At 45.5% G+C, this 26503-nt stretch overlaps 1 protein-coding gene across 2 annotated transcripts; it reads right to left on the bottom strand.

Moving 5' to 3' along the window:
- Positions 1-633: 633 nt before the first annotated feature.
- On the bottom strand, positions 634-26101 carry LOC129823908 (nucleoprotein TPR-like). Of its 2 annotated transcripts, none has more exons than XM_055883000.1 (47): positions 25852-26101; positions 24753-24857; positions 24574-24641; positions 24372-24459; positions 24168-24271; positions 23805-23969; positions 23454-23546; positions 23293-23373; positions 23011-23098; positions 22666-22797; positions 22379-22473; positions 19298-19495; positions 18868-18975; positions 18285-18502; positions 17968-18131; positions 17564-17700; positions 16618-16766; positions 16184-16346; positions 15920-16054; positions 15542-15682; positions 14570-14780; positions 14204-14418; positions 13876-14016; positions 13584-13700; positions 13187-13390; positions 12776-12972; positions 12295-12442; positions 12053-12190; positions 11085-11216; positions 10387-10517; positions 9030-9219; positions 8668-8853; positions 6834-7554; positions 6489-6682; positions 6258-6334; positions 5935-6134; positions 5308-5798; positions 4967-5176; positions 3535-3745; positions 3050-3291; positions 2810-2881; positions 2508-2599; positions 2240-2346; positions 1827-2091; positions 1628-1737; positions 1405-1509; positions 634-910 (listed from the first exon to the last, which is right to left on the bottom strand). In XM_055883000.1, exons 1-47 carry the CDS (start codon positions 26000-26002, stop codon positions 852-854), a joined length of 7749 nt encoding a protein of 2582 aa, XP_055738975.1. In that variant the 5' UTR covers positions 26003-26101; the 3' UTR covers positions 634-851. The 2 variants fall into 2 exon arrangements, with proteins under 2 accessions (XP_055738975.1, XP_055738976.1); XM_055883001.1 differs by having other exon boundaries at positions 1628-1734.
- Positions 26102-26503: the final 402 nt, after the last annotated feature.

Genomic DNA, 26503 nt, shown 5'->3' with positions numbered 1-26503 from the left:
ATGTACTGTATACATACACACTTAAGAAACGTATCATTCTTACGCTGATGCTGCGTTTGACATACGGTGTGCAAAACATTAAGAACACCTGCTCTTTCCATGACAGACTGACCAGGTGATCCCTTGAGGTCACTTGTTAAACACACTTCAGTGTTTATGAAGGGGAGGAGAAGGGGATAAAAAAAGAGACATTGTTAGTATGTCCTATTCAGACGGTGAATGGGCAAGATAAGAGATTTAAGTGCCTTTGAACAACAGGCGGCCGTTGGCACATTAGTTGGAGAGGATATGCACACAGTAATGGCTGGAATGGAATTAATGAAATCAAACATGTTTTGACTTGGAGAAACAGAATATGCCATGTGTAAATGACCGGTCACTTAGGATAAAAACGAATACTAAAAAGTCAAAATGCTAATCTAAAAGCAAATGGCAGCCCTGCCCTGGTATTCTGTTGGAAAGGTAGTTATTTATAATCTATATAGTAACATTTTAGCACTCGACTTCAACATCAAGATATCTGGTGACCTGCCTACTCTGGCAAAACCAGACAACCCTGATCCCCACCAGAACTCCATCAACTGGCTCAAGTGTGTCTAGAGCAACCCTATGGATGGACCACCGACAACAACAAACATTTTATTTTTCTCAAAGTTTATTAGCAAAAACAAAAGCAGTGGAACAATTACTCTTCTTGAAACAAATGCAAAACAACTAAAATGTATGGTATCCACTGACACAAAGTTAGGGAAGAAGTCCATCACAAATTAGTTGAATTTTTTAAGTAGACCAAGACACTGATTGATAGTTGGGACGAAGGGAGGGGGGTGGAGCAGTGCATGATGGCATCATTAGCGGGGTAGGTTTCCTCTACCGAAGGGGCCTCTTCCTGCTCGAAGGAAGCCCATACCTTGAATGGAGGAGGCGAAAAGAGACAAGTTCCATCTTACCCATCATCCAAAATGGCCACCCTATGAAGCTTGTAACTCTGTTGTGCTGCTTTAGATTGGGTCACTATAGCTTCTTTGAAGATTGTTTTGATGTGCATTGAAATAATTACCTCTAAACTGTCAGTGCTAAGCTCAAACATAAGATAATATCATACCTGGGGGGGCTTAAATAGCTCTCGCATGACAGCAACCCTGCTCCAACAATACTTGCAGCACATGTACTCCAACATGCCAAACAAAAGTCTACAATGTGTGCTTTATGTCACCTACTTTCACTTGCTTATCAAACTAATAAAAACAATTCTCCTCTACTTTGTTGTGTGCTGTGTTTCTACTCTATGATGCAACAGTATGGTATCAAAGCCACTGCTTTAGTTGAATGGACTTATAACATGTTGTTCTGGGTTAAAAGTGGCCTTCAAGACTTAAAAATTCAATGTAGATGAAAGCTCACCTCCTCTGCGGATGAGCGCCCTGCCCCTGTTGGCTGTCCTCATGGGCAGAGAGTGCTGGGCCAAGGGGCGGCCGGAGGGCTTGGGCTGCACACTACTGCTGGTGTCTGAAGAGAGAGGGAGCGAAAGAATTAGAGGAGACAGAGGTTGTAAGCAGGGATGAGAGAAGGTTGAGGTGTGAGAGAACAAGCAAGAGAGACGTGAGAGAGGGAAAGCTGTACTGACCGGCAGAGCTGGAGGTGGGCTCCTGGCTTGTGGAGGGCAGACTGGCATCGTCTGACGGCTGGGCAGAGTCCATCTCAGCCTGGCTATCCATGGACGCTTCACCACTCCTACTAATAGGATTGAAAAGTGTGTATGAGCAACACACACACACACACACACACACACCCCATCCCCACACCCCAATAACCCCTGTTCTCACCCTTCACTATCTGCCTCCATGAACACCTCGTCCCCGTCATCTCCTGGGACGGCCTCTCCGCCGGGGACTGACAGCCCGTGGTGGCTCGTGGATGTTGTCACCATGGGAACAGACTGGGATGCCATATCCTGGGCATCAGAGGGGTGGGATTCATTGAAGAGCGTCACTGGGGCAGCAACCTGCAGGGGCGTGGTGGGAACACTCCTCCCTCCAGACTCCTCGTCATGAGCGGCCAGGAACAGAGGACTCTCGTACATCACCAGACCTACAGACACAACCACAGAGGTCAGGGAGTTGAAGCGGACACTCAGTACAATGACATAACCATTTCATGACAGAGATATTGTATCTATAGAGGAAAAAGACAGTACAGAGCAGCATATTCACTCAGTGCTACTTGGTGTGTGCTGTACCTCCTTGTGAGGCGAGCTGTCCGAGGTCAGAGTGGGATGAGCTGGCCTGAGGCATGTCTTCAGGAGGACCAAACCTGAACCTGGGAACTCCTGCTACCTGGGGAGAACTGAGACAGACAGAAATATAAGACATGGGACAGACACCGGTAATAATATCAATGAAAAACCAACGGCCAAGAGACTGTGTCCAGTCAATAAATACCAAATCACAACATTCATTTAAGGGTCCATACAAGCAAGTGTGTGTGTGTGTGAGAAAGAGACGTACTGGATGGCCTCAGCAAAGCCATCAGTCCGGTGGGGCACCACCAGCGTGGGCGTACTGGGGACCATCCTGTCATCGTCATCAAAGAAGTGTTGCTGAGGGATGAGAACAGAGATGGTGAGAGAGGACTAGAAAACTGTGCAAGACATGACTTGGTTAGGTTACATGGTCATTGAAATACTCCTGGACCCAAATTATGCCTAGACCAAGAAGCCTTTAGTCCAGGAATAAGCTTGGTAACACTAATCTGTGTCTGGGAAACCAGGACTCAATATATAGCCAGGCACCATTCCTTCCTGCCTTACCATGTTGCCTATCCCAGGCGTGAGCTGGGGTCCTCTGCCTACAGACTGCCGGCGGATTGGCGCAGACAGCCTCTGTGGGACAAACAACCACAAGGACGTTAAACTAGAAAAAATCTTTTTGCACAGCTGACTCAGTACATAGTGAATATTGTATAATTGAACCCAGGAGCATGTTAGTACAGGTTACATCTGAATATCTGTATTTACGTCTGAAGGCATGTGTCTGGATCAAAACCTTACCTGTGTGGGTGGAGGTCCCAGGCCCAGCTCAGTGCCGGGGGGCTGGATGTAGAGGCGTGGGGGCAGGGGGTGTGGGGGTCGGCGGGGGACGGACTGGGGCAGGCGCAGGCTGGAGGAGGGGGAGAAGGGGGAGGTAGAGAAGGAGAAAGTGCTGGTAGTACTAGCGGTAGGCTGTAGTAGTTCTTTGGGGGGGTCGGACATGGCCATGGGGAAGGATTCGGTGGTACTGCTGCTCCCCTCACCTGGAAGCAGGGAAAGGGTTAATGTCTCAGACTGATACGTCAGTCACTAAGTCACATCTACCCGAAGTTTCTATTCACTTCTACTTAATGATATTTACTGCATTCATTTTACTTTCAAAACACGACATCCATATTTGCAAGTCTCAATTGTCAAACAAAACTCCCTCAGTCATCAGTGTTTCAAATGCCAACTGGGGGACTTCATAATACAAATGTTGTACAAAAACAGTGTCTCTCTCTCACCGCTTTGCGAGTCAGCCTGTTTCTGGGAGGTGGAGTCTATAGCTCCCATGCTCTCCTCGTTCTCCGAGGCAGGCTCCGAGGTCTCAGGGCCCGTCTCGTCTCCTTCAAACGGCTCGTTGGCGTCTCCGCTCCCCTCGTTGCTCTCCTCTCTTCCCATCCCCTGGTCCTCGTCATCATCATCATCCTTCTCTTCCTCCACCTCTTCCTCATACTGGAAAATACAAACATTTCTTGAATAATCAAATGTATTTAAAGATTGTGACAATTGCTAATGTATACAAAGTGCTTTTACAGAGAGAAAATAATCTAGCGTGAAATGCTGAAAACACCTTTCTTCAAATTAAACACCTAAATAGAGATCAACAGATCAGATTCTGCAAACATTCATAAAACACTGAATATATATATATATATTTTATTATACATTTTTATCCCATTTTCTCCCCAATTTTCGTGGTATCCAATCGCTAGTAATTACTATCTTGTCTCATCGCTAGAACTCCCGTACGGGCTCGGGAGAGACGAAGGTCGAAAGCCATGCGTCCTCCGAAGCACCACCCAACCAAGCCGCACTGCTTCTTAACACAGCGCGCCTCCAACCCGGAAGCCAGCCGCACCAATGTGTCGGAGGAAACACCGTGCACCTGGCCCCCTTGGTTAGCGCGCACTGCGCCCGGCCCGCCACAGGAGTCGCTGGAGCGTGATGAGACAAGGATATCCCTACCGGCCAAACCCTCCCTAACCCGGTCGACGCTATGCCGATTGTGCGTCGCCCCACGGACATCCCGGTCGCGGCCGGCTGCGACAGAGCCTGGGCACGAACCCAGAGACTCTGGTGGCGCAGCTAGCACTGCGATGCAGTGCCCTAGACCACTGCGCCACCCGGGAGGCCCTCACTGAATATATATATATATTTTTATTTTATTTATCCCCTTTTCCCCCCAATTTTTCGTGGTATCCAATCGCTAGTAATTACTATCTTGTCTCATCGCTACAACTCCCGTACGGGCTCGGGAGAGACGAAGGTCGAAAGCCATGCGTCCTCCGAAGCACAACCCAACCTAGCCGCACTGCTTCTTTAACACAACGCGCCTCCAACCCGGAAGCCAGCCGCACCAATGTGTCGGAGGAAACACCGTGTACCTGTCCCCCTTGGTTAGCGCGCACTGCGCCCGGCCCGCCCCAGGAGTCGCTGGAGCGCGATGAGACAAGGAAATCCCTACCGGCCAAACCCACCCTAACCCGGACGACGCTAGCCCAATTGTGCGTCGCCCCACGGACCTCCCGGTCGCGGCCGGCTGCGACAGAGCCTGGGCGCGAACCCAGAGACTCTGGTGGCGCAGTTAGCACTGCGATGCAGTGCCCTAGACCACTGCGCCACCCGGGAGGCCACTGAATATATTTTAACGTCAACATATACTGAAACCCTCACCTGCTCTGCCTCCTCCTCCTCTTCCTCTTCTTCTTCTCGACTGGAGCTGTCTGTGTCGATGATGATGACGTCAGGCTGGCGCTCTTCGCTGGAGTCCTGGGTGTCAGAGGGTTGGTGGGTCACCTGGTGATCTGAGGGGACAGACTGGGACACCCCGTCATCCTCTTCCTCCACCTCTCCCAGTACAGGAAAGGACACGTTTGGTAGCTCCTACCACACACAGTTAGATAGGGTTTTTCAACAGGACTCATGTGATGATGAATGCATGCACCTGTACACATACAGGGCCTGATACACATGCGTATGAATTTGTGCGCACACACTCCTGTCTTAAGGTTTACCTGGCTGCCGTCTGGAGTCTCCTGGTTCTCCCCTGACCCCTCAGCCTCTCCATCAGTGCCCTCTTCATTCTCCTCCTCCAGGCCCACTCTCTGGATGATACGGAGCTTCTTGGGGATGGGTGGTTCGTCTGGGTTCCCCAGGGCCGTGTCAGGGCTCTCTGCCCGAGCCTCCAGCTCCACCTCGCGGGCACGCTTTGGCCCAGCAGAGCCCCCTGTAGCAATAGCGGCGCCAAATACGGCCGTAGACGTGGAGGGCCTCTCCACTTGACCACTAGGGCCCGCCTCGGTCTCCTGACTGGCCGGCTCAGCGGTGGGCGGGGCCTGCTGTTGCTGGGTTGGCTGGACGAAGGCGGTGGCCTGGCTGCTGATTGGCTGAAACTGAGAGTGCGTGATGTTCTGGACGCTAGGGCTGGTGGAGCGGACCGAGCCGCTGGTGCTGCCGAACACAGACACGTGTTCCACAGGGGTTCCACCCTCAGAGGACTGCAGCACTGTGGGGGTTAACACACACACACACACACACACAGGGGATAACAAGGTCAGGTCAAAAGTCGCCCATCCACAGCTGCCCTGGGGGACAGTCGCCCATCTAATGCCAATCCTATAATACAGAGCCACTTCTCTCACCTTCCTGGCTTTCAGACTGTGTATGGGGCATGACAGTGGCCGTGGGTGTGGGCATGGTTATGGGCACCATGGGTCGGATGCTGGCCCTGGGGGTGGACTTGTTCCCGGGGATGGGGGAAGGTTTACTGGGGGCACCGCCCGATACTGTGGTGGGTTTGATGTTGGCAGTGGGGGGCTGCTCTGAAGAGCCGGAAGAACCACTGTTTGGTAAGAAATTGGAGACAAGACACAGATGTGGTGTTAAGAGTTGGGGGATGCATCAGTTACTTTAGATTTTAAACCAGTATTTATTTTCAGTGTGCATGATTCAGATATATTTCTACCTTCCCCTGTCTGCAGCTTGGGAAGTCCTCTGGTTGATCTGTCTCTGTTCTGGAGCTCTCTGCTGCTGCTCCTGGGTCTGGAAGGAGAAAGTGTCCATCACAAATAATTGAATGGGAATTTATCTCCTGGATTGACTCAATTTAAAATGTAATTTATCCCAAATCAAGTGTACAGTACTCCATGTACAGTATGTATGGGTATATGCAGATGTTTGTGTGCAGTGCCTGTACCTTATTTTTCCCCTGGTCCTGGGACTCGTCTCTCTGAGGTTGTTCGTCACGGTGGTCTCGGAGCTCCCTGATCTCTCGGTCCTGTCGGTGCAGACGGCCCTCATACTGGGACTTGAGAGCACTCAGACGCACCTCCTGCTCCTCCCGCTGCTGCTTCAGCTCCTCCACCTCCTTGGTCAGATGCTCCTTCGCAACTGGGACACACACAGAATACTTAATTTGGAATCCGTGATGAGTACAAACCCCAGATAGTTCTCACATCACTTAAATAATTTCTTTAAAAATCAGGGCAACAAACTAGATAATGTGCATAAATAAACATAAACAGCTAGCTATGTGACTTACTGTTGAGTTGGTTGATCTTCTGCTTGGCGCCCATGAAGACCTTCTTGGTCTTCTCCTCCTTGTCGGCCATCTGTTGCCGTAGCGACTCCTCCTGAGCAGTCTTCTCCTGCAGCTCCTGTTTCAGCCGAGTCACTTCACCCTGGGTCCCCTGGGCCTGGGTAGACTGTTCCTGGAGCCGGGTCAGCTCCTGTTTCAGCCGGGTCACTTCACCCTGGGTCCCCTGGGCCTGGGTAGACTGTTCCTGGAGCCGGGTCAGCTCCTGTTTCAGCCGGGTCACTTCACCCTGGGTCCCCTGGGCCTGGGTAGACTGTTCCTGGAGCCGGGTCAGCTCCTGTTTCAGCCGGGTCACTTCACCCTGGGTCCCCTGGGCCTGGGTAGACTGTTCCTGGAGCCGGGTCAGCTCCTGTTTCAGCCGGGTCACTTCACCCTGGGTTCCCTGGGCCTGGGTAGACTGTTCCTGGAGCCGGGTCAGCTCTTGTTTCAGCCGGGTCACTTCACCCTGGGTCCCCTGGGCCTGGGTAAACTGTTCCTGGAGCCGGGTCAGCTCTTGTTTCAGCCGTGTCACTTCACTCTGTGTCCCCTGTGCAGACTGTTCCTGGAGCCGGGTCAGCTCCTGTTTCAGCCGGGTCACTTCACTCTGTGTCCCCTGTGCAGACTGTTCCTGGAGCCGGGTCAGCTCCTGTCTCAGACGCCCCATCTCTGTGTTGCGCTCATTCACTGTCTGACAGGGTGATGGAGAACAATACTTTATTAATCCATACGAGATGGAAATGTGTCTCCTGCTATCATTAGAGGGGTTTGGGGGTCAACGGTTTGAGGTGTTTTGTAAAGCTGTATGGTGAAGGAAGTACAGGAAAGGGAATAGATTGGTCCTCCAGAACCAGGGAACAGGATCATGGTTGGACAAGAAAGAAGGAAACGTATTCTCTGTCCAAGCAATCATGCTCTTTCTATGAAAAAATATGTATTTATGGAAATTCAAATACAATCAAATGTACATTTCTAGTCAATAGCTAGGTTTCCATCCAAATGGTGACAGATTTTCAGGCGAATATTTTAAGAAAAACTGCATAAAAACACCAGATTTTCCCACCAGTGGTGAGTTTCCATCAAACCGACTTGTTGGGGATAAAAGGCTGTGTACATCATTTATTTTTAGGTCTATGGTTTTGTCACAAAAACTGTAGTGATAAATAGCTCAGACTAAGTCTGGTTTCACCGCATGCTCTCTAGGACAAGACTTTACTGATAGTGGACAGGGGGTTATATGATGAGATATGGATAAGAGCAAGACAATCTCAATTGATAATTGGCAGCCAAGCACCGATCATCATGTCACAAGCGTTCAAATAACAGCCTACCCTCAATATTTAGCCTATTGGAAATGTGCCTGATCACTGTGCACTTAACCACCAGCTGAAGTTCAGAACTTATTTCATCTGCCTATAAACTTTTCATGTTTTCCACATTGTGGTGGTAGGCCAATATAATTTCCTCCAAGTTTCCTTCGATATGATGGTTCTGTTAATATTTGCGCATAATTCTTTATACAGACAAAAAAGATCCCACCATGTCGAACAAACAAATTGTCTTTCGACATTTTTCATATCTTCGACATATCTTTCGAAATTACACCGACATTTCCTGTTTCCATAAACCCTGTCAGGACTTTTTTTATGCGTCAGGTAATTCAACCGCATTAAATGGTTGGATGGAAACATGGTTTATGATATAGACAAGGTGCCAACAGCCATCTGCACAAAACTGCTTTTCTAAAAGTCTACTTAAGCTCAGCATCTACAACACTGGCTCCATACACATACAGTATACCTACCTCCTGTACGTTTTTCAGTTGTCCCTCCAGGTCTTTGACCTTGGTCTCAGCCTGGCTGAGGGAGTCCTTCAGGCTCTGGATCTCTTGGGCAGAGGCCTGCTGGGCATGTTGAGCCTGCAGCTGGGCCTGCTGCACGGCCTGCAGCACCTCCTCCTGGGCTGGCTTGGCTGCTGCCTCCGCCACCAGCTACCAAAGGGACAGGAGCAGTGTTGGAACGGAACAGAATTAACAGTCAGTAAAGTTCTGACTGGCCCCGGGCATTGTAGCTGTGGGTGCAAACACGTGCAGGTACAGTTTAAACATGCATGATCAGCAAATGTACACACACACAGGCATGCAAACACACACACACACACACACACCTTGTCGTGCTGCACTTTGAGCTCCTCATACTGCGTCTTGTAACGTCGTCCGATTTTCTTGACCTGCGTGATGGTCTTGCACTTCTCCTGGATGTCCAGGGTCTTCGCATCCCTCTCGGTGGTCACCTTGCCCAGAATCTCCTTCAGGTTCTGCGCCTGGCTCTGGGCTGTGGTCACCGACGCATGGGTCCTAATGGAGGACAGGGGTATGTACAGAGTCAAGTGTAGAGGAATGTGGATTAGAAAATAACGTAATTCAAATATTTTGGACAATAATCTTTTGGACAGTTTATATTTGAGCCTACTGTACTATTACATTTGAATTCAGTTTCTGAATTGGAAACAATGAATTGTCCCCAACCCAGGTGTGTTTTATAATTCTACAACGATGCATAGAATCAGAGTGAGCGGCAAATTGCATGTCACAACATATGAGAGGTGTATTCATTACACTGATTCTGTTGCAAAACTTTTCTTAAAACAGAAGTGAATGTTACAAAACTGGGAGGGACATATCTGAATTTGTCCAATAGAAACATGTTTAGTTGCAAAACAGTTTGGACAAATGATTACACCCCTGGGTGATTGGCGCATTTCTGTGTTAAAGTGAATTTCAACTGTTATGTGACTCAGTTAGTAGATCACTGCTCTTGCACTGCCAGGAGCGTGGGTTCGATTCCCGCTAGGACCACCCATATGAAAATGTAATGCACGCATGACTGGATAAAAGCATCTGCTAAATGGCATAGATTTGTGATTTAACTCTGCCACTGATAGTGGTTTCAATGCTAAACTGAATTTATATGATCCACACAGAGTACATCCATAAATTCCACTCTTTTGTCACAGCAATTCTGAATCATACAATGCAAAGTTGGTGGAATATTTAAAGTTAGAATGTTTGGTTGAGGGGGGAGCAAGTGTTGATTTGAAATCCATTATATTTATTTGCCATCGCGATTCTATTCAAAAGAATACACTTACATTTTAAAATGATTTCACAATTAAAAATGTTAGAATGTTTGATTGATTGGCATCCATGTTGAGTTGGTGGCAACAACCCCAAGACCAGGGCCCAGATTCACAAAACGAAGAGATAAAAAAAACTGGAAGTAATTTGGGGGGGGGGGGGGGGTTACAGAGATGGGCTTCTCTGATATCCCATGTATTATGTATAGTAGTAGTAGTAGTAGTAGTAGTAGTAGTAGTAAGACAAGATTAATTATATAGGATAGCAAATTGGTAGTTATAGTAATTTTGATAAGTGTAGGTTATTGCCTTGTTTTTTATACCAACAAATATAAAGAATTGTATGTAAATTGTGATGAGTCTATTTCGAGTGAGAGTGCGTACTGACCTGGCCACCTCAGCCTTCAGTCTCCCAGTCTCCTCAGAGAGCTGCTGGATGCGTTTGAGGTGGGCCTCTCGCTCAGAGTGCAGCTTCTTGTTCTCTTCCTGGTCTGTGTCCTTCTGCTGGCTCACCAGTTGCTAAGGGACACACACACACACACACAGGGTGTGTTCTTAAATTCACTCTGGAGTGCCAGAGTGTGCTCTGGGCGTTCGCAAATTCAGAGCGCTGTCAGATTGTCCATTCGTAAATTCTCTGAGCATTCAGAGCGCACACTGGAAGATCTGGCCGAAGAGTAGGGTTGATCTGAGCATTCTGACCTCACAACGGGAGTCAAGCACCCAAGCTAACTGGCTAACATTGGCTAGCTACTTCAAGAAACAAATGAGAGAACAGCTCACTGGCCATTTTACTCTCCCTAGCAGAGCTGGTTAGGCTGTTTTCATGTTATCCATAGTGTTGGTGACTGCAACTGTCCTGCTTGCAACAATTGAATTACACTTATTTGCAGACGTTTAATGACACCGGCCATATTCAACGGGTGTTGTGCGTTCGAAAATTCATCACTTATTCTGCGCTCTGGTACACTCAGACGAGAGTGCTCTGAAATCGGAGTAGATAGCCAAAGTGAATTTATGAACAAACAGCACACACACATACTGTACATCATCTCTCTCACACAAACATTGAAGTTGACCTCTGACCTGTGTGCGGGCCTTCCAGCGTTTGCAGTCCTCTTCCAACAGTTTCTTCTCAGCCTGCAGCATGCCATTCTTCTCACTCAGCTCAGAGTTGGAGTCCTGCAGGGGAGTGATGTCCGCCTCCAGCTTACGCACCTGGAAGAAAAAGGAGGTAATGGTAAACGCTCAATTCACATGAGAAAAAGAGCACTTTGTCAGTATATGTATAGAGACAAGGGTTCTTCGTGTATAGCATCAAAGCAACGGAGTTCTACAGAACTATAAAAAATGTCAGATTCAGTCTCATCATACAGGTGATGTGTCTCCAAAAGGCAACAGACTGGCTCAGAAATCAACATTAGGATGCCTAATAAACATTTGAGAGTATTACTGCAGCTGACAAACCTCTTTAGAAAGAAATCATGTAGCTAGTAACAATTATTAGTGATGCTTTTAACACTCATAGGGCCCAATAATATCCATTCATGTTTTTGGCTTGATTTTGTTTTGTTTTTTCTAGGTTTCAGTTTTCGTCTTCTGGTTTTTGTTCTCCAAATCACCCACCAAGAGACTATTGTATGGTATGCAGTGTTTCTGTAGCACTCATGTGATTGCAGAGTTAACAAAACAAATGGCCGCTGGATTGATGTAAATAATCAGATATTCTGCCAGGTAGGCATAGGCTACTTTGTAGTTAACATTTCATTGAGGTTAAGGAATGCTTTTCCATCTACGAGTTTACAGTCATCATTAGCATCATCATTAACGGCTACACAAAATGTGTACAAACGCACGCACCGCACACAGACATGGGCATTCGTATTTCAGAAGGCTACAAATTCTAGCGTTTTTTAATAAATTCAAAACATTTAGTTGATTTCCTAATAGTTCAATACATGTTATAATATTGTTGATTTCCGTTTAAATGTCTGGATTCCGTGATTCTGTCCGTGTTTTCCACATCACTCAAGAGAGTGTATAGTAGTTCTTACTTTAGCCTGGGTCTGGTGCAGCTCCTGTTCCAGCCTCTCCCTCTCCTCCTTCAGCATCTTGTTGGTCTCCACCAGCACGTTTAAGTTCTCCATCCTCTTCATTTTCTCATCGTGCTGGGCCATGGTCTTCGCTGTCAGCTGGGGGGCAGACAGCGGAGTTGGTTGAAATAAAAATATGAACCCTTAGCAGGCTATAACAGAGGAAAGGATGCTCTGAAAGGTTAAGAACTTTCTAGTTCTACCTGTAGTTTCTCTCTCTCAGCATTGAGGCTCTCTTGTAGTTCCTTCAGCTCGCGGTCCTGGTGTTCAACCTGTTGTTTGTAGCGCTGTGTCTCAACCTCTGCCACCTCAAACTGTGTCTCTGCGATCTCCTTCTCACGACGCACAAACCTGCAGGAGGGAAAGGTCAGAGCAGGCTTAACAAACTGCTTGCTCGCTAAAGTACTGGTTAGGAACAGCTCTAGTATAGGCTCGGTTTTCCAGACACAGATTAAGCCAATTTTTAAAGGTAGAATGGTGGTTTTTTGTCTAGAACTAGCTTAATCTGGTCTGGGAAACCATTCTGTAGTGTAAAAATTTATCAGTGTGATCTTACAGTTTTACAATCAGGAAATTCAGGTGACCGCAGATTAAAATATCCATGTATTACACAGGTCAGCAATACAGGTAACAAGTATCTATAAAGGAATTGGCACAGTAAGCAGTCACATCCCTATCTAGTACCTGAGGATCTCCAGGATCTGTTCCTGGGACTTGCCCTCTTCGCTGAAGGACAGGTTGAGGCTGCTCTCCCTACAAGCCTGTTGCTGCTGCTGTACTGTAGCGGCCATTTTGGCTCCCAGGCTCTCCATCTGCTGGTGCAGCAGGCCATTCTGCTTCTGCAGCTCATCTGCCCGCTTCTGCTGCTTGGACAGGTCCTCCTGGGGGAAGAGGGAAGCCAGGGTGTGAAGAACAATGTGTCCAACTCATCACCAGCAAGCAACTGATGAAACGGTGAAACTTGACATTTCAGTATTCAGTTTCAGTAACCTGCTACATCCTGGCCAAATCGAATAGTTCTTTACCACATTGTCTGTCAAAAAGATCTGCATTACTCTTTCAACAACGTTCACACCACATCTCCCCCCCACCAACCTTGAGTTTCTTCTCCAGCTGGTTCCAGTTGGTGCGAGCCTCCTGTAGCTGGGTGGTGATCTGTTTGGCCTTGTCCTCCAGCTGCTTCCTGCTCTGGTTCCCCTGCAGGCCTTGTTTCTTGACCGCCTGTAGCGCCTCCACATCAGCCGCATGCAGCATCAGCTCCCGCTCGTACTTGTTCTGGGCCTCCGCTGCCAGCTTGCCCTGTGCAAGGAGAAAGAGAGTCAAGTTTGACAAACCCATGCCTAGACACTGTCATACCAACAGTCTTTCTAGCGTTTCACCTCATTTATAATTAGAGGTGAAGCACAAAGGATCTGAAGGAAGCAACATACAGGGCAGTTTGCCCTTAATTATCGACTGAGAACATGTAGCCTGACATTAGCTGGAGGTCTACCTGCTGCAGGCTGTCCTGCATGGCCTTCTGTTCCTGGGTGACGGCTGCAGCCTTCCTCTCCTCAGCCTCCTGCAGCTCTGACTGCAAGTTTTTCATTGTCCTCTTCAGCTCATTCACCTGGGGAAAAATGAGTGGGCATGAGCGGAGGATGACAGAGGGGCCTTGTTGGGCCCACGAATAACATGTCAGTTCCAGACATCCAACATTAAGAGGGGTCAATACATTGCAACATTTAGCCACAGCTGTGGCTTCTGATGTTTTGAGAAAGTATTTGGTACAGTTGCCATCTTACCTGTTTCTCCACAATGTCCACGGCCTTCCTCTTCTCCTCACGGAGCTCCTGTTTCTCCTTCTCAGCCTCAACCAGCTTCTTTTCCAGCCCACGCTGGAACTCCTGGGCCTCCTTTAGACGAGTCTCCACAGGAGAACGAGCCTGAGAGGTAGAGAGAGGAAGTTAGGCATCAAAGAAGTTATATCAAATTGGTGTTCAAAGTGAGTTTGAACTTCACTGGTAGTGTTGATTACTACAAGGATGGAAGATCGATAAGTCAAAGGGAAAGGGTCATTGTAGGATAATAAGTACTTGTACGCTTTTCTTGTGCTAATTCTCAACACATAACCTGTTTCTCTTTGCTGAGGGACTCCTCCAGGCTGAGCACCACGATGCGGTACTGCTCCACGTTAGTGCTCGCGTTCTGCAGGCGCTCCTGCAGATCGCTGATCTGCTTCTCGGCCTGCTGCAGACGCCCGCGCACCTCCTCTAGTTCTGCCTGGAGCTTGGCCTGGGCCTCCTGGGTAGCCTGGGACTGGGCCTGAGCTAGGGTCTGAGATGGAGCTACAAACAAACCACAAACAGATAGTGACTGAAAATGCCAACAGTTCTGGTCCAATGCCACCATTTCCAATGCTTTTACGCAATACATTGCAATGTCTCCTGTCAAATTCCCAGAGGACATCTGTAATTGCCACTTTGGACGAAAGCCTACCTCTTAACGGTGCTCTGATGGGTGCCCGGGAGTTGGTCTGGCCCAGGCTCTGACCCTGGCCCAGACCTGAACCCTGGTTCTGGCTCTCAGCATGGCTGAGCTGTTGTTTCAGAAGGTTAGCCTGCTGCTCAGCATTCTTCAAAAGCTCCTTGGTCTTCTGGTGCAGGGCACACTGGGCCTCTAGCTGCTTCTTGGCCTCCAGCAGTTGAGCCTGAGGGAGTATATTAAAATAAAAACTGGTGGAGGAAGGAAAGGGGGCCTAAAAGTGTCCGCATGCTCCCAGCTGAAACAGTTAGTGCATATATTATGACAACATTGTGACGTTTTTCTTTGTTTTGGTCTTCAGCAAGGTTTTTTTGGGGCTGTTCGTTCACACACACACAAAAGTATCTGAAGGCAAGACGAAGTCTACGCCCCTTCGTCAGTGAATGGTCAACAGTATGGATTCTTCAATGAAGTGCTTGTTGTCATTCAACAAGAAACAAATCATTTAATGCAAATTTCTTCACTTTTTGCGCCAAACATCTTAGTTAGATGTAAAATTGCTCGACTAAAATCTTGGCAAAAACGTCAAAATTAATGACATATTTCTTGAGTCATCTTAGATTAATTCTGAATATTGAGGAAGTGTATACTGGCTACGGCGTCTAAAGATGAACAAACAGTACTATTGCCACTTTTTTCTCGTTCTTTTAAGGGAGTATGCGAGCTGAACAGAAGTATGCGGAAGGCTTAAGTGATGTTATGGTAAAAACCACAGAAGGTCTAATATTCTCATAGTCACGGTTATTCAACTCATACCTTACGAGAAGGGCAATTAAAGAGAGAAGGACAGAACGAAAGGGTTGGGGGAAAAAAGAGGGGATGAAAAAGTGACAGGAGATAAAGGAGACAGAAAAAAAAGACAACCAGACAACCAGTGTCAGTAAGAAAGAGGAAAGGAAGTAAGAAAAATATTGAGTGTATACGAACATCTTGGTTACGGCCCAGCGTGTGCCTCTGCTCCACCTCCTCAGCCAGTTTCTTCTTAAATTGGGTGAGCTCTCTCTCCATTCTCTCTATCTGGCTGTTCAGACGCTGCCCGGTCTCGGTCTCAGTACGCTCCATCGTCAGCTAGGGGACAAGAGTAAGGCAGGGAGGTGATCGTCATTAAACAAAACAGAGAAAGTGTGCATAGATCTTTTCTACACTAGAGTAGTGTGACTGGACTCTGCGGCAAACCACAGATTTGTCCTTTGAGGCATTTTCAATTACTAGAGGCCCACTGTGAGGAGTCTGTCAGAATAGGCCTCAGTAAGTGTGCAATGTGTTTGTGTAACTGGTTGACATATGTAAGAGCAGTGTGTGTACCTGGATGGACTTGAGGTTGGTGAGCAGGAGGTTCTGGTTGCGCTGCTCAGCCATCATGGCTTCCTTCTCCTGGTTCAGTCTGGACTCTGCTGACTTCAGCATGTCTCTCTCTTTCTTCAGGTTCTCACCACGCACCTGATGGTGGGGGGAAAGACAGAAAAGAAAGGAGAAAGAAAGAAAAAAATGGAGAGAGTAAAATGAATAAACATACATACCCCATCGCAGCTTAACTAGCCCCGCCTGGGCCAACCTTAACCTCCTAACCTCTGCCATGGCCAGCTTCTCATTGGCTGCCCGGAGATCCTGGGTCATGGTGTGGATGATCTGCTCATGTTTCTGAGCCGTGGCGGCCATCTTCTGGCTCTTATCGTGCAGAGCAGCGATCTCCCGCCTGTAGCCATTTACATTCTCCTGCAGCATCTCGTACCTGACAGAGACCAAACATGATTTGATTTACTTCAGCAGATGGACACTTCTGCCCCAAAAAATACATATGAGATGTGTTTGTTCAGAGCATTCGAAAAGGGAAGCGGAAAATGATCAATATCCAAAATAAAAAATGCAACAGAAATCAATTTTCTCAGAATTTTCTAAAATAAGTCAGGTGAAGTATGAAAAAGCAATGCAGGACATACACATCACTATTGTCGTTGGATTTAGTATAACTTAAACAACAACTAAGCAGTTGGCTAACTTACCTCTTGGAGGCGAACTCCAGCTGTGTGGAGAGCTTGGCCTTCTGGGAGCGGACCGCAGACAGCTGCTCCTGTAGCTTCTCGTTCTGCTCGTTCAGCATCCTGTCGTTCACCGCCTTCTCATTCTTGTATGTGGTGAAGGAGTCGTTCAACTGGAAGGGGCAGAGGTAAAAAATATTTTTTTGTGAACAGGATGTGTACCTAATAAACTGGCCACTGAGTGGGAGTGTGCGATCGTTCCCTTTTGATCACTGAGTGTAAGTTAAATGGGTTTCCATCGCATTTTCAACTCTACGGATTGTTTTGACACAAACTGTGGCAATAAATTGTGAACTTCCTCAATCTGGTTTTGGCACATGCACTCTAAACAGTTCACTGATAGTGGACAGGGTACATTATATGATGAGATATGGATAAGAGGAATATAATTTATATTTGATAATTGGCAGCCAACCATTGATTATCATATGTCACCAGCACTCAAGTAATATTCTCAATATTTATTGTAAATTTGCATCAAGCTCACCACTGTCCTTCACCACCATGAAGTTATTGATAATTTATTTAATCTGCCTATAAACTCTTAGTGGTAGTAAAAATTATATCACATGACTCCAAGTTTACTTCGATATGATGGTTATTACATCAAAATACAGAATATTTTGTAACAACTGATGAGTCCTTTCTTTCAGTGCCGAACTGCATGTCACTGCAGTGACAGTGATCTACAAGTCATTTTGCATGCTGGACAACCCCAGGCAATAACAGTAGCCTAGTCAAACTACACACTGTGCCCAGTTTCACACACTGACCAACGCGAGGTAAGTAAACAAATTCATAACATAGATGAGATACTATTCAATTTCCTTTGATTCAACAAAAAATCAATTAAAGTGTCAACTTCGATGTTGTCTGACTGCCTCTCCCGTCTCCCTGGTATGCATCTGACCTGTTTGAGAGCAGCCTTGGCCTGGATGGTCTGGGAAGACTCAGCGGCTGAAGCCCTCATGGGGGTGGACCTGGTGGGAGGGGGGAAGGAGGGCCGGCTGGGGGTGTACGTCTGGGGGGCTGCCTCCTGTGTAGGACCTGAGAATAAGAACATATATAATCCTGTCAGCATAACAAAGATCAATGAATTGATCTAAAGCGCCAAGGCCCAATAAACAAACATGCCCGTGTCCATGTACTGATTTAGTTGAGTGTGAAGGTAGGCTCAATGCATATATCTTTGTCGTGATTAGGGTTAGGTTGAGGTGTGGTTATACTGTGGTGGTTGAGGTTACGTTTAAGTTGATGAGTGTTTACAGTGCGTAGGTTGGGGTTAGGTTGTTATATGGTTGCTGAGAAGTTCACCTTGTGGTGGGAGGTTGAAGCCGGTGCTCTGGGACAGCAGGATGCGGTACATGTCTCTCTGGCGGCCGTTGGAGTCAGCCAACTGCTTTTGCTGGTTTCTCTGCTCCTTTATAATCTCCAGCTCCTTCTGGACCTTCTCTAGCTGCTGTTCCAGCTGGGTCACACTACATATACACAAGACAGGAGGAATATAGTTTGTTTTCAGAAATAGAGCATTTGTAAAAAGCACTAAGCAAATGAAATCTGACGGTATGAATGAGATATTATGTTCAAGGGTGAGGAAGTACAATGTCAAGGGGTTGATAAACGTTCCCTACCGTGCGGACTTGGCCTCGGTCTGCTCTCTCTCCATCTTCTCCCCCAGCTCCCGGAGACGTGCCAGCATGCTCTGGTTCTGCCGCTGCAACTCCTCCACACTGCGGAAGGAAACCTGCCGCGGGTTGATGATCTCAGAGCTGCTGCTCAGGTTCATCGTCTCCTCGCGGACCACTGGGTTGCCACGCGCCTCCTCCAGCTCCACTAGCAGGACGCGCACCTAGAGGGCGCGAAGAAAAGGAGTAAAATCTATATGAGAGCAACTTATTAAAGGCAGTGGCTCCTACTCTTATTCCTGGAGGAGCTTCTCTTGATTTTGTTAAGACAAGGAAAACCAAGCCACCAAATTGTTAAATTCATGTTTTAAGTATCCCTATATTTCTGTTATTACGGTGCTATTACTCTGTTATTAGTACACCTGGACAGGAGTCTCACTGTTGATGGACCTGGCCTGAGTGCAATGGACACCATGTATTGTGGAAATATGGTTCAGCAAACGTTGTTAAACTGGAACGTAGTTGTCATTTTAAGTTAACAGTTATATTAATATGGTAATGGTAGACACTAAATGACACCATGGTATACCTGCTGGGACATGTCCTCCAGCTCTCTCTCAGAGTGCTGGTTGTTCTTCTCCAGGTTGGAGCAGTGCTTTTTGGCCTCATCTGTCTCTTTCTGCAGGCTGTGGATCTCCTGAAGATTACAAGAGATCGAGATTGGTCAATCCAAGCCTCAACTCAGACATTATCACTGATATATGCCTATATTTTTCTGCGTCGTATTCTCTCCCCTCTTCTGTGTGATGCATCTGGGTTTTGTTCATGAAATGGAAAACATTTCAAAACTAAAATTAGCATTTCTTATAAGTCTAGGTAGTCCCTCCCTTTTTACTGTCCGTTTTCTTCAGTTTGGTGCCTAATGAACACAACCCAGCTTCTTCCTCTGTCAATTTCTATTTCCCCCTCCCCCACATATAGATCCTCACTCATCCAGTCCTGCCATCTCTCCCGCTCACCGTCCTGGCCTGTTCCAGTTTGGCACAGAGGCTGTTCATGGACCTCTGCATGCTCTCATACTCCTCCCGCTGGCGCTTTAGGATGGGCGCCTTCTCCTCCACCTCCTGCACGATCTCGTCCAGCACGCGCGTCACACGCCGGTTCTCCTGCTTCTCCACGAGCAACTGGTCCTGGACGTCCACGAATGCGTTGTACAGCTAAGAGAGCGGGATTGTTTTGTGTTTTTTTTTTTTTTTAAGATGTTAAGTCATGACTAAACATTTGCCATCAGAAAGTATTCATACCCCTTGACTTATTCCACATTTTGTTGTGATATTGAATTCAAAAACAGATTAAATGACACACAAACCCCCAAAATAACAAACTGAAAATATGTTTTTTTGTTGAAATGTTGGAAAATGTATTGAAAAAGAAATACAGAAATCTAATTTCCATAAGTATTCACACCCTTTTGATATGACACTCCAAATTGAGGTCGGGTGCATCCAATTTATTATGACTGACCGCCAATTTAGATTGGCGGTCAGTCACCAGCATATCGACTTTCCCGAATTGGATCCTTTGTTTTAACCCCCTCCAATAAAGTAGAGGGTGGAGGGTGAGGATTTCCTTCCTGAGAGGAATCAGGGACTGCAACATACTCTGTTTTACAGCATCAAGGGTGGAGGTGTACCTTTCTTGACTAGCTACTCATGGTGTGATTGTGGTAACGTACAGGAACTCAAGTCCTTTTGTTCCCCTGATCTGGAATACCTCACTATCAAATGCCAACCTCATAACTTCCAGAAAATTATCTTCGCCACGGCCGTATATATTCCCCCTCACACCGACGACGTGATGGCTCTCAAGGAACTACACCGAACTTTGTGAAAACTGCATATCCTGAGGATGCATTTATTGTAGCGGAGGACTTATAAAAATGAAACATGTTCAATTTGGTTTAAATAATGCAAAAACAACTTGTTGAAGAAAGTAAAAGTGCAATATGTGTCATGTAAAAAAGCTAACGTTTAAGTTCTTTGCTCAGAACATATGAAAGATGGTGGTTCCTTTTAACACGAGTCTTCAATATTCCCAGGTAAGAAGTTTTAGGTTGTAGTTATTATAGGACTCTCTCTCTATACCATTTGTATTTCATATACCTTTGACTATTGGATGTTCTAATAGGTAATTTAGTATTGGCAGCCTAATCTCGGGAGGCTTGAAGTCAAACAATGCAATGCTTGAAGCAGAGTGAAGAGCTGCTGGCAAATGCAGGAAAGTGCTGTTTGAATGAATGCAGTCAGAATGCTCTTTCAAATCATAGACTTAATTATAATATAATAACACACAGAAATACGAGCCTTAGGTCATTAATAATGGTCAAATCCGGAAACTATAATTTCGAAAACAAAACGCTTATTCTTTCAGTGAAATACGGAACCGTATTTTAATTAACGGATGGCATCCCTAAGTCTAAATATTGCTGTTACATTGCACAACCTTCAATGTTATGTCATAATTATGTACAATTCTGGAAAATTAATTACGGTCTTTGTTAGGAAGAAATGGTCTTCACACAGTTCGCAATGAGCCAGGCGGCCCAAACGGCTGCATATACCCTGACTCTGCATGCACAGAACGCAAGAGAAGTGACAATTTCCCTAGTGAAAGAAATTCATGTTAGCAGGCAATATTAACTAAATATGCAGATTAAAAAATATATACTTGTGTATTGATTTTAAGAAAGGCGTTGATGTTTATGGTTAGGTACACATTGGTGCAACGACAGTGCTTATTTCACAAAAGCGCTTGTTAAATCACCCGTTTGGCGAAGTAGGCTGTGATTCAATTATAAATTAACAGGCACCGAATCAATTATATGCAACGTAGGACAAGCTAGATAAACTAGTAATATCATCAACCATGTGTAGTTAACTAGTGATTATGTTAAGATTGATTGTTTTTTATAAGATAAGTTTAATGCTAGCTAGCACCTTACCCTGGCTCCTTGATGCACTCGCATAACAGGTAGTCAGCCTGCCATGCAGTCTCCTCGTGGAGTGCAATGTAATCGTCGTCCAAAATGCAGATTACCGATTGTTATGAAAACTTGAAATGGGCCCTAATTAAATCGGCCATTCCGATTAATCGGTCGACCTCAAGTCTGTCCTATATCTGAGAGATAAGAAACATCTGGAAACATGCATTTTCTGTTTTACATTAACCCCTTATTTTTTTTGACACGTAACAGTCTCCATATATACTTCCATTCATTTTTTCAGCGGGTACTGGGGGACCTTCAGATGGGTATTGTGAGGCCTGTGGTCATGTACGTGTTCGTGAGTCTCATCTTTCCATAGAGGGGTCATAATAGTTTTGCAGGCCAAACCGTTTGGACGCTACAAACGATTTAGTGTTAGCCAATCACCAACAAAGGGGTGTAGACTTTGGCTTGACTCCAGAATAGTTTTTATCCAAAACGTCACAAAATGTCTTCATAATATATACAAATTCTTCCTACCCGTTTCAGCTGGGAAGCATACGGACACCTTTAGACTGAGGCAAAGATTAACGTTCCAAAAGGACAATGACCCCAAGCATTGAGCCAAAACAACCCTGGCATGGCTTCAGAACAAGAATGTGAAAGTCCTTGAGTAGCCCAGCCAAAGCCTAGACTTGAATCCAATTGAAAATCTGTGGAAAGACTTGACTGCTGTTCACCGTCGCTCCCCATCTAACTTAAGAGCTTGAGAAAACACCCAAATCCAGATGTACCCAAGACGACAAAGCTGTAATCGTCGCCAACGGTGCTTCTACAAAGTATTGACTCAGGGGTGTGAATTCTTATGTAAATAAGATATTTCATTTTCAATAGATTTGCCAAAATTTCAAAAAACATGTTTTCACTGTCATTATGGGGCATTGTGTGTAGATGGGTAAGAAAAAAATATAATTTCATCCATGTTTAATTCAGGCTGTAACACAACAAAATGTGGAATAAGTCAACGGGTATGATTTTTTTCTGATGGCACTATCTTCGAGACTTTTGGACCCTTCATTTCATTGCTTCATCACAATGTTAAAACATGTCATTTTACCTCCATGAACTTCATTCCAGGCTTGACAATCTTGGCCACAGCAGCTGCGGTCGGACACATGGAGTCCAACTCTTCCTCTGTGAGCACTGGCATGCCTTAGGAAATAAGCACTTTTTAAAAAACAATCCTCATTCAACAACCCTGGACACCTCGTCTTGCAGTATGAGATAATATCTCAAATAAGCAATTTAAAGTGAATATAGGACTGAGGAGTCCAAGGTCAACAGATTCAGATTGTAGCGAAAGGAAAATTCCAGACAATACAGATATACAGTACTGTCCCATACTTCTTTTCTTATCTGAGGCACGCAGGTTGGCGTTCTCCAGCTCCATCTTCTTAAACTTCTCCTTCATCTCAGCCTCCTGTTTGCTCTTTGACCCCTCCATGTCTGCCAGCTTCTTCTCCATGTTCTGTCTCGCTGTTGGAAGGAAGAGCCATGACATAATTATAAACAAAATTATAAACATTTTTATTAATTTTTCTATTAGATTTCAGCCAAACCAAAGTGTTACTTTTCCCTATAACATTTGGGTCTTTTCAAAATGTGATATTATTTAGATAGATTGTATCAATGGTTGACAACAACCATTAAGAATGGGAAACAATAGAGTGAATGCATTGTGTATCTCACCATCACCAGCCTCCTTCACCAGCTTGTGCAGCTCCTCCACGGCCCTGTTCAACTCCTCGTTCTTGGACTCTGCATCTGACGCTGACCCCTAAAGAAACCACATAAAAGAACGGACCATTAGCAAGCTACCACTGCACTGCTATGAATGCCTTATATGCCTAAATGTTCACACTAAATATTGTACATAATGCAAAACAGTGCTAAAATATACCCCTGCATACTAAAAAACAGTGCTCATACATATTCCAACATAGTACATTAGAAGAATAGTCAGATAATTACCTTGTACAAGTTGGAGAGCTTGATGTGGGCATTCTGTTCATTGCGGTACTTCTCCTCCATGGTGCTATGATGGTCTTTAGCCTACAGTACATAGATGTATTGATAACAGTATAGTTCCTTATCAATAATCCCATTTATAATCAGTTGAATTTACACCAAACCTCTTTCAGTTTTGTCATCAGGTCCTCCACTCGCTTCTGCAGGTTCTCACTGCTCTTCTTCAGATTGGTGACTTGGGTTTGAAGTCTTGTGACCTGGAGAGAGGGTGGAAGCCACAGGGTGTAAGGACATAACAGACTGCTCTATATGGTCACAACATTCATACCAAAGAAATGTAAGGCTCACCAAATCATTATTGCTAAGAGTTATATTGACATTTTCTATGTCTATTGCTTTGTATACTGTTATCCTAAACAAGATCATACAATTACAGGACAGCCTGGTGAAATTGAAGCATATATGATATATTTGCACAAGAAGTCATAAAACCAGTGGGCCGTATGGTACAGTACCTCGTCCTTCTTGCACTCAAAGCTGCACTTGAGCTCCAGGATCTCCTTGCCCTTGTCCCTGGAGACTGATAGCAGCTCCTCTGTCTTGGTCTTCAGTTCAGAGTTCAGCCACGTGTTCTGATTCTGCAGCAGCTCCTTCTCCTGCTCCATACGTTTCTCACGGTGCTGGAAATACAATGTGTAAAGTCATTAAGCAATCATTGTAATCAATACAATATAGGGATGATCGGACAGGTGCATTCTCAAGAGGCACCCCATCTCAATCTGCTTCTCAAAGTGCTTGAAATACAACCGTGTTATGTTGGCAATATACTTAATAAAAAGTAAAGGGCTATCACGCTCTGAGGCTCTGGAATTTTTCACCTGAATGGAGACCTCAGAAGATTGGATCTCATCCAGTTTGAGCTGTAGATCTATTTTGGCTGTGTTGGTCTCCACCAGCTTGTCATTGAGCCGCTTGACATCCTCTGCGGAAAACAAATTAATCATATGGAACAATAGCAGATCGTAAGACAAACAAATAATTTACAATGAGAACAACTCGCATGTGCCGAGTCCGTGTCTTACCGGTGAGATTTTCCACTTCTTGAGTTCTCTTTTCAAGCAGACGAGCCAGTTCCCGCCTTTCGGCCTCAATCTCATATTTGGCTTTGCTCTGAGATAGAGTTATGATATATGTTAATGCTCATGCCCTGCCCTGAAGTTTGATGAGAAAGCTTTCTGCATGCATAACGGTCATGTGGACAAAGAAAGATACGCATATTCTCACCGGCTGCTGTGATTCCTTCTCCTCTGACGATTCCACATCCACACCTTTCAGATTGTTCAGCTCTTCGACTAGAGAGAAAGAAATTATAATATTTAACCTTCAATCTAACCTTCTGGACTTAGACTGTGTGACAGGTGTAATGTCAACATTGGTAGTGTGGAAAACAACAGACTACTTACTGAGTTTGGTATTCTCCTCTTTGAGAGTCTGGTAATTCCGGGTGTGAGACACAATCTGCTCCTGACTCTCTGCCAATCTCTTCTCAACGTCAAAGTATTGCTGCTCTAAATGTGTAGTAAGGCATGGGGGAAAAGTCACACATGGGCAGGCGATAGGCTAGCTCTCAAACACGTTAAGAAATGTCAACAATCATCGCTTGCAATATGGCTTTCGTAGCATATGGCCTTTATCCTTCATCAGCAAGAAATAATCCTTATACACTTACTGTAGCATTATTGCACAGATCCATACAGCTATGGGTGCCTCTAGCTGACGAAACTACACTTCAGCTAAACTTCCCGAGTTAACTTACACACAGGCGTTCGAAGCATGCTAGATAGCAAATTAGCAAAGGTGGTCGCCTCTTGACTGGCCGGCTTGTGGGAACACTAACCCCAACTCTGAGTATCAATGTAACTTTATTTTATTTCTCGCTGATATTAAAGGTCATTATGCTTCCTAAACCGTACCGCAAGCGATGCGTGTTAATGATCAGATTGAGCGTCAGGGCTCTTAACAAAACTCCCCCGTACAGAAGACGCCTTCGTCCAATTAATATTATGTAATGGAAAATTGTCATGAGCAAGGGCTAGCGATACAATGTAGGTACAACACATTGACATGGGATGCAATAGTATGATGTAGGTAGCTAGTGTGTCTAACGTTAGTCTTCTAGACAAGAATGAGTAACACTGGAAATATGAATGAGAAACGTGTAAGAGACAGATTTTGAGGATGGATATGGAATAAAACGTGATCAGTTTAGTCACCCCTTCCTAGACCGTAGCGAGCTAACTAATTAACAAACTCACTTTACTTTTAAAACGCACTTGCAAAACAATCATTGCACTCAACCAGCTAACGTTACAGTACAGGGCCTGTACTACTGCCATATCAGGCTATAACGTTACTGCTGTGGTAGCTAATAAATAAGGCCAGTTTCATATATTATTAGCTAACTAGTAACGTAAAATATAACCAACCAGCTGCTAAAGTTATATTGGTTGACATAATTAGTTAACTAAAGCTAGCTAACCGGCTAGCCAGTGCTCCACTTACCACAGTCCGCTTTGAACCGCTCGTGCTGCGTTTTGAGGGATTCGATTTCATTATTTTGGTCAGTAAGGAACTTTTCTAATTTGTTTTGAGCAGCTTTAGGAAGTTTATTAAGCTCTGTACGCTCCAAAACTTGGAGCAGAACTGCCGCCATCTTCCAACCAGTCCGAAACAGCGCAAAGCAACTTCGTTGGGTTTAGTATCAGAAGAAAAAAATTGACCTCGAGTAGCATAACCTACGCTACCAATACGCGACAGATAACATTAACCGCGGAGCATCACGGGAGATTGAGTAATATACTCAATCTCCCGTGATGCTCCGCGGTTAATGTTATCTGTCGCGTCCAATCATCTTCTTCGGATGCAGTGACGTATTATTTAAGCGATGCCACAGGTATCAACCAAAAACGTTTTAGAACGAACTCGTTGTTCTGTGTATCAACCAACGTTTTTTAAATAACTAAACCAAGATAGACCAAAGCCCATCGTTTCAAATGGGAATACATTTGTCAAAGTGGGCAAAACAAGCAAGTAGGAGGGCAAAGCCAAGCACGAGCTAGCGAGATCCTATTGGGGCGTTCTATCATATTTGTATATTTCCATTAGGGAACGCCTACTTGAATGGGAATCAACGCCCCATCCAACAGACTATTGA

The sequence above is a fragment of the Salvelinus fontinalis genome, chromosome 26 (genome assembly GCF_029448725.1).
Source record: "Salvelinus fontinalis isolate EN_2023a chromosome 26, ASM2944872v1, whole genome shotgun sequence".
Classification (NCBI taxonomy): domain Eukaryota; kingdom Metazoa; phylum Chordata; class Actinopteri; order Salmoniformes; family Salmonidae; genus Salvelinus; species Salvelinus fontinalis.
This window is presented reverse-complemented; position numbering and strand designations above follow the sequence as displayed.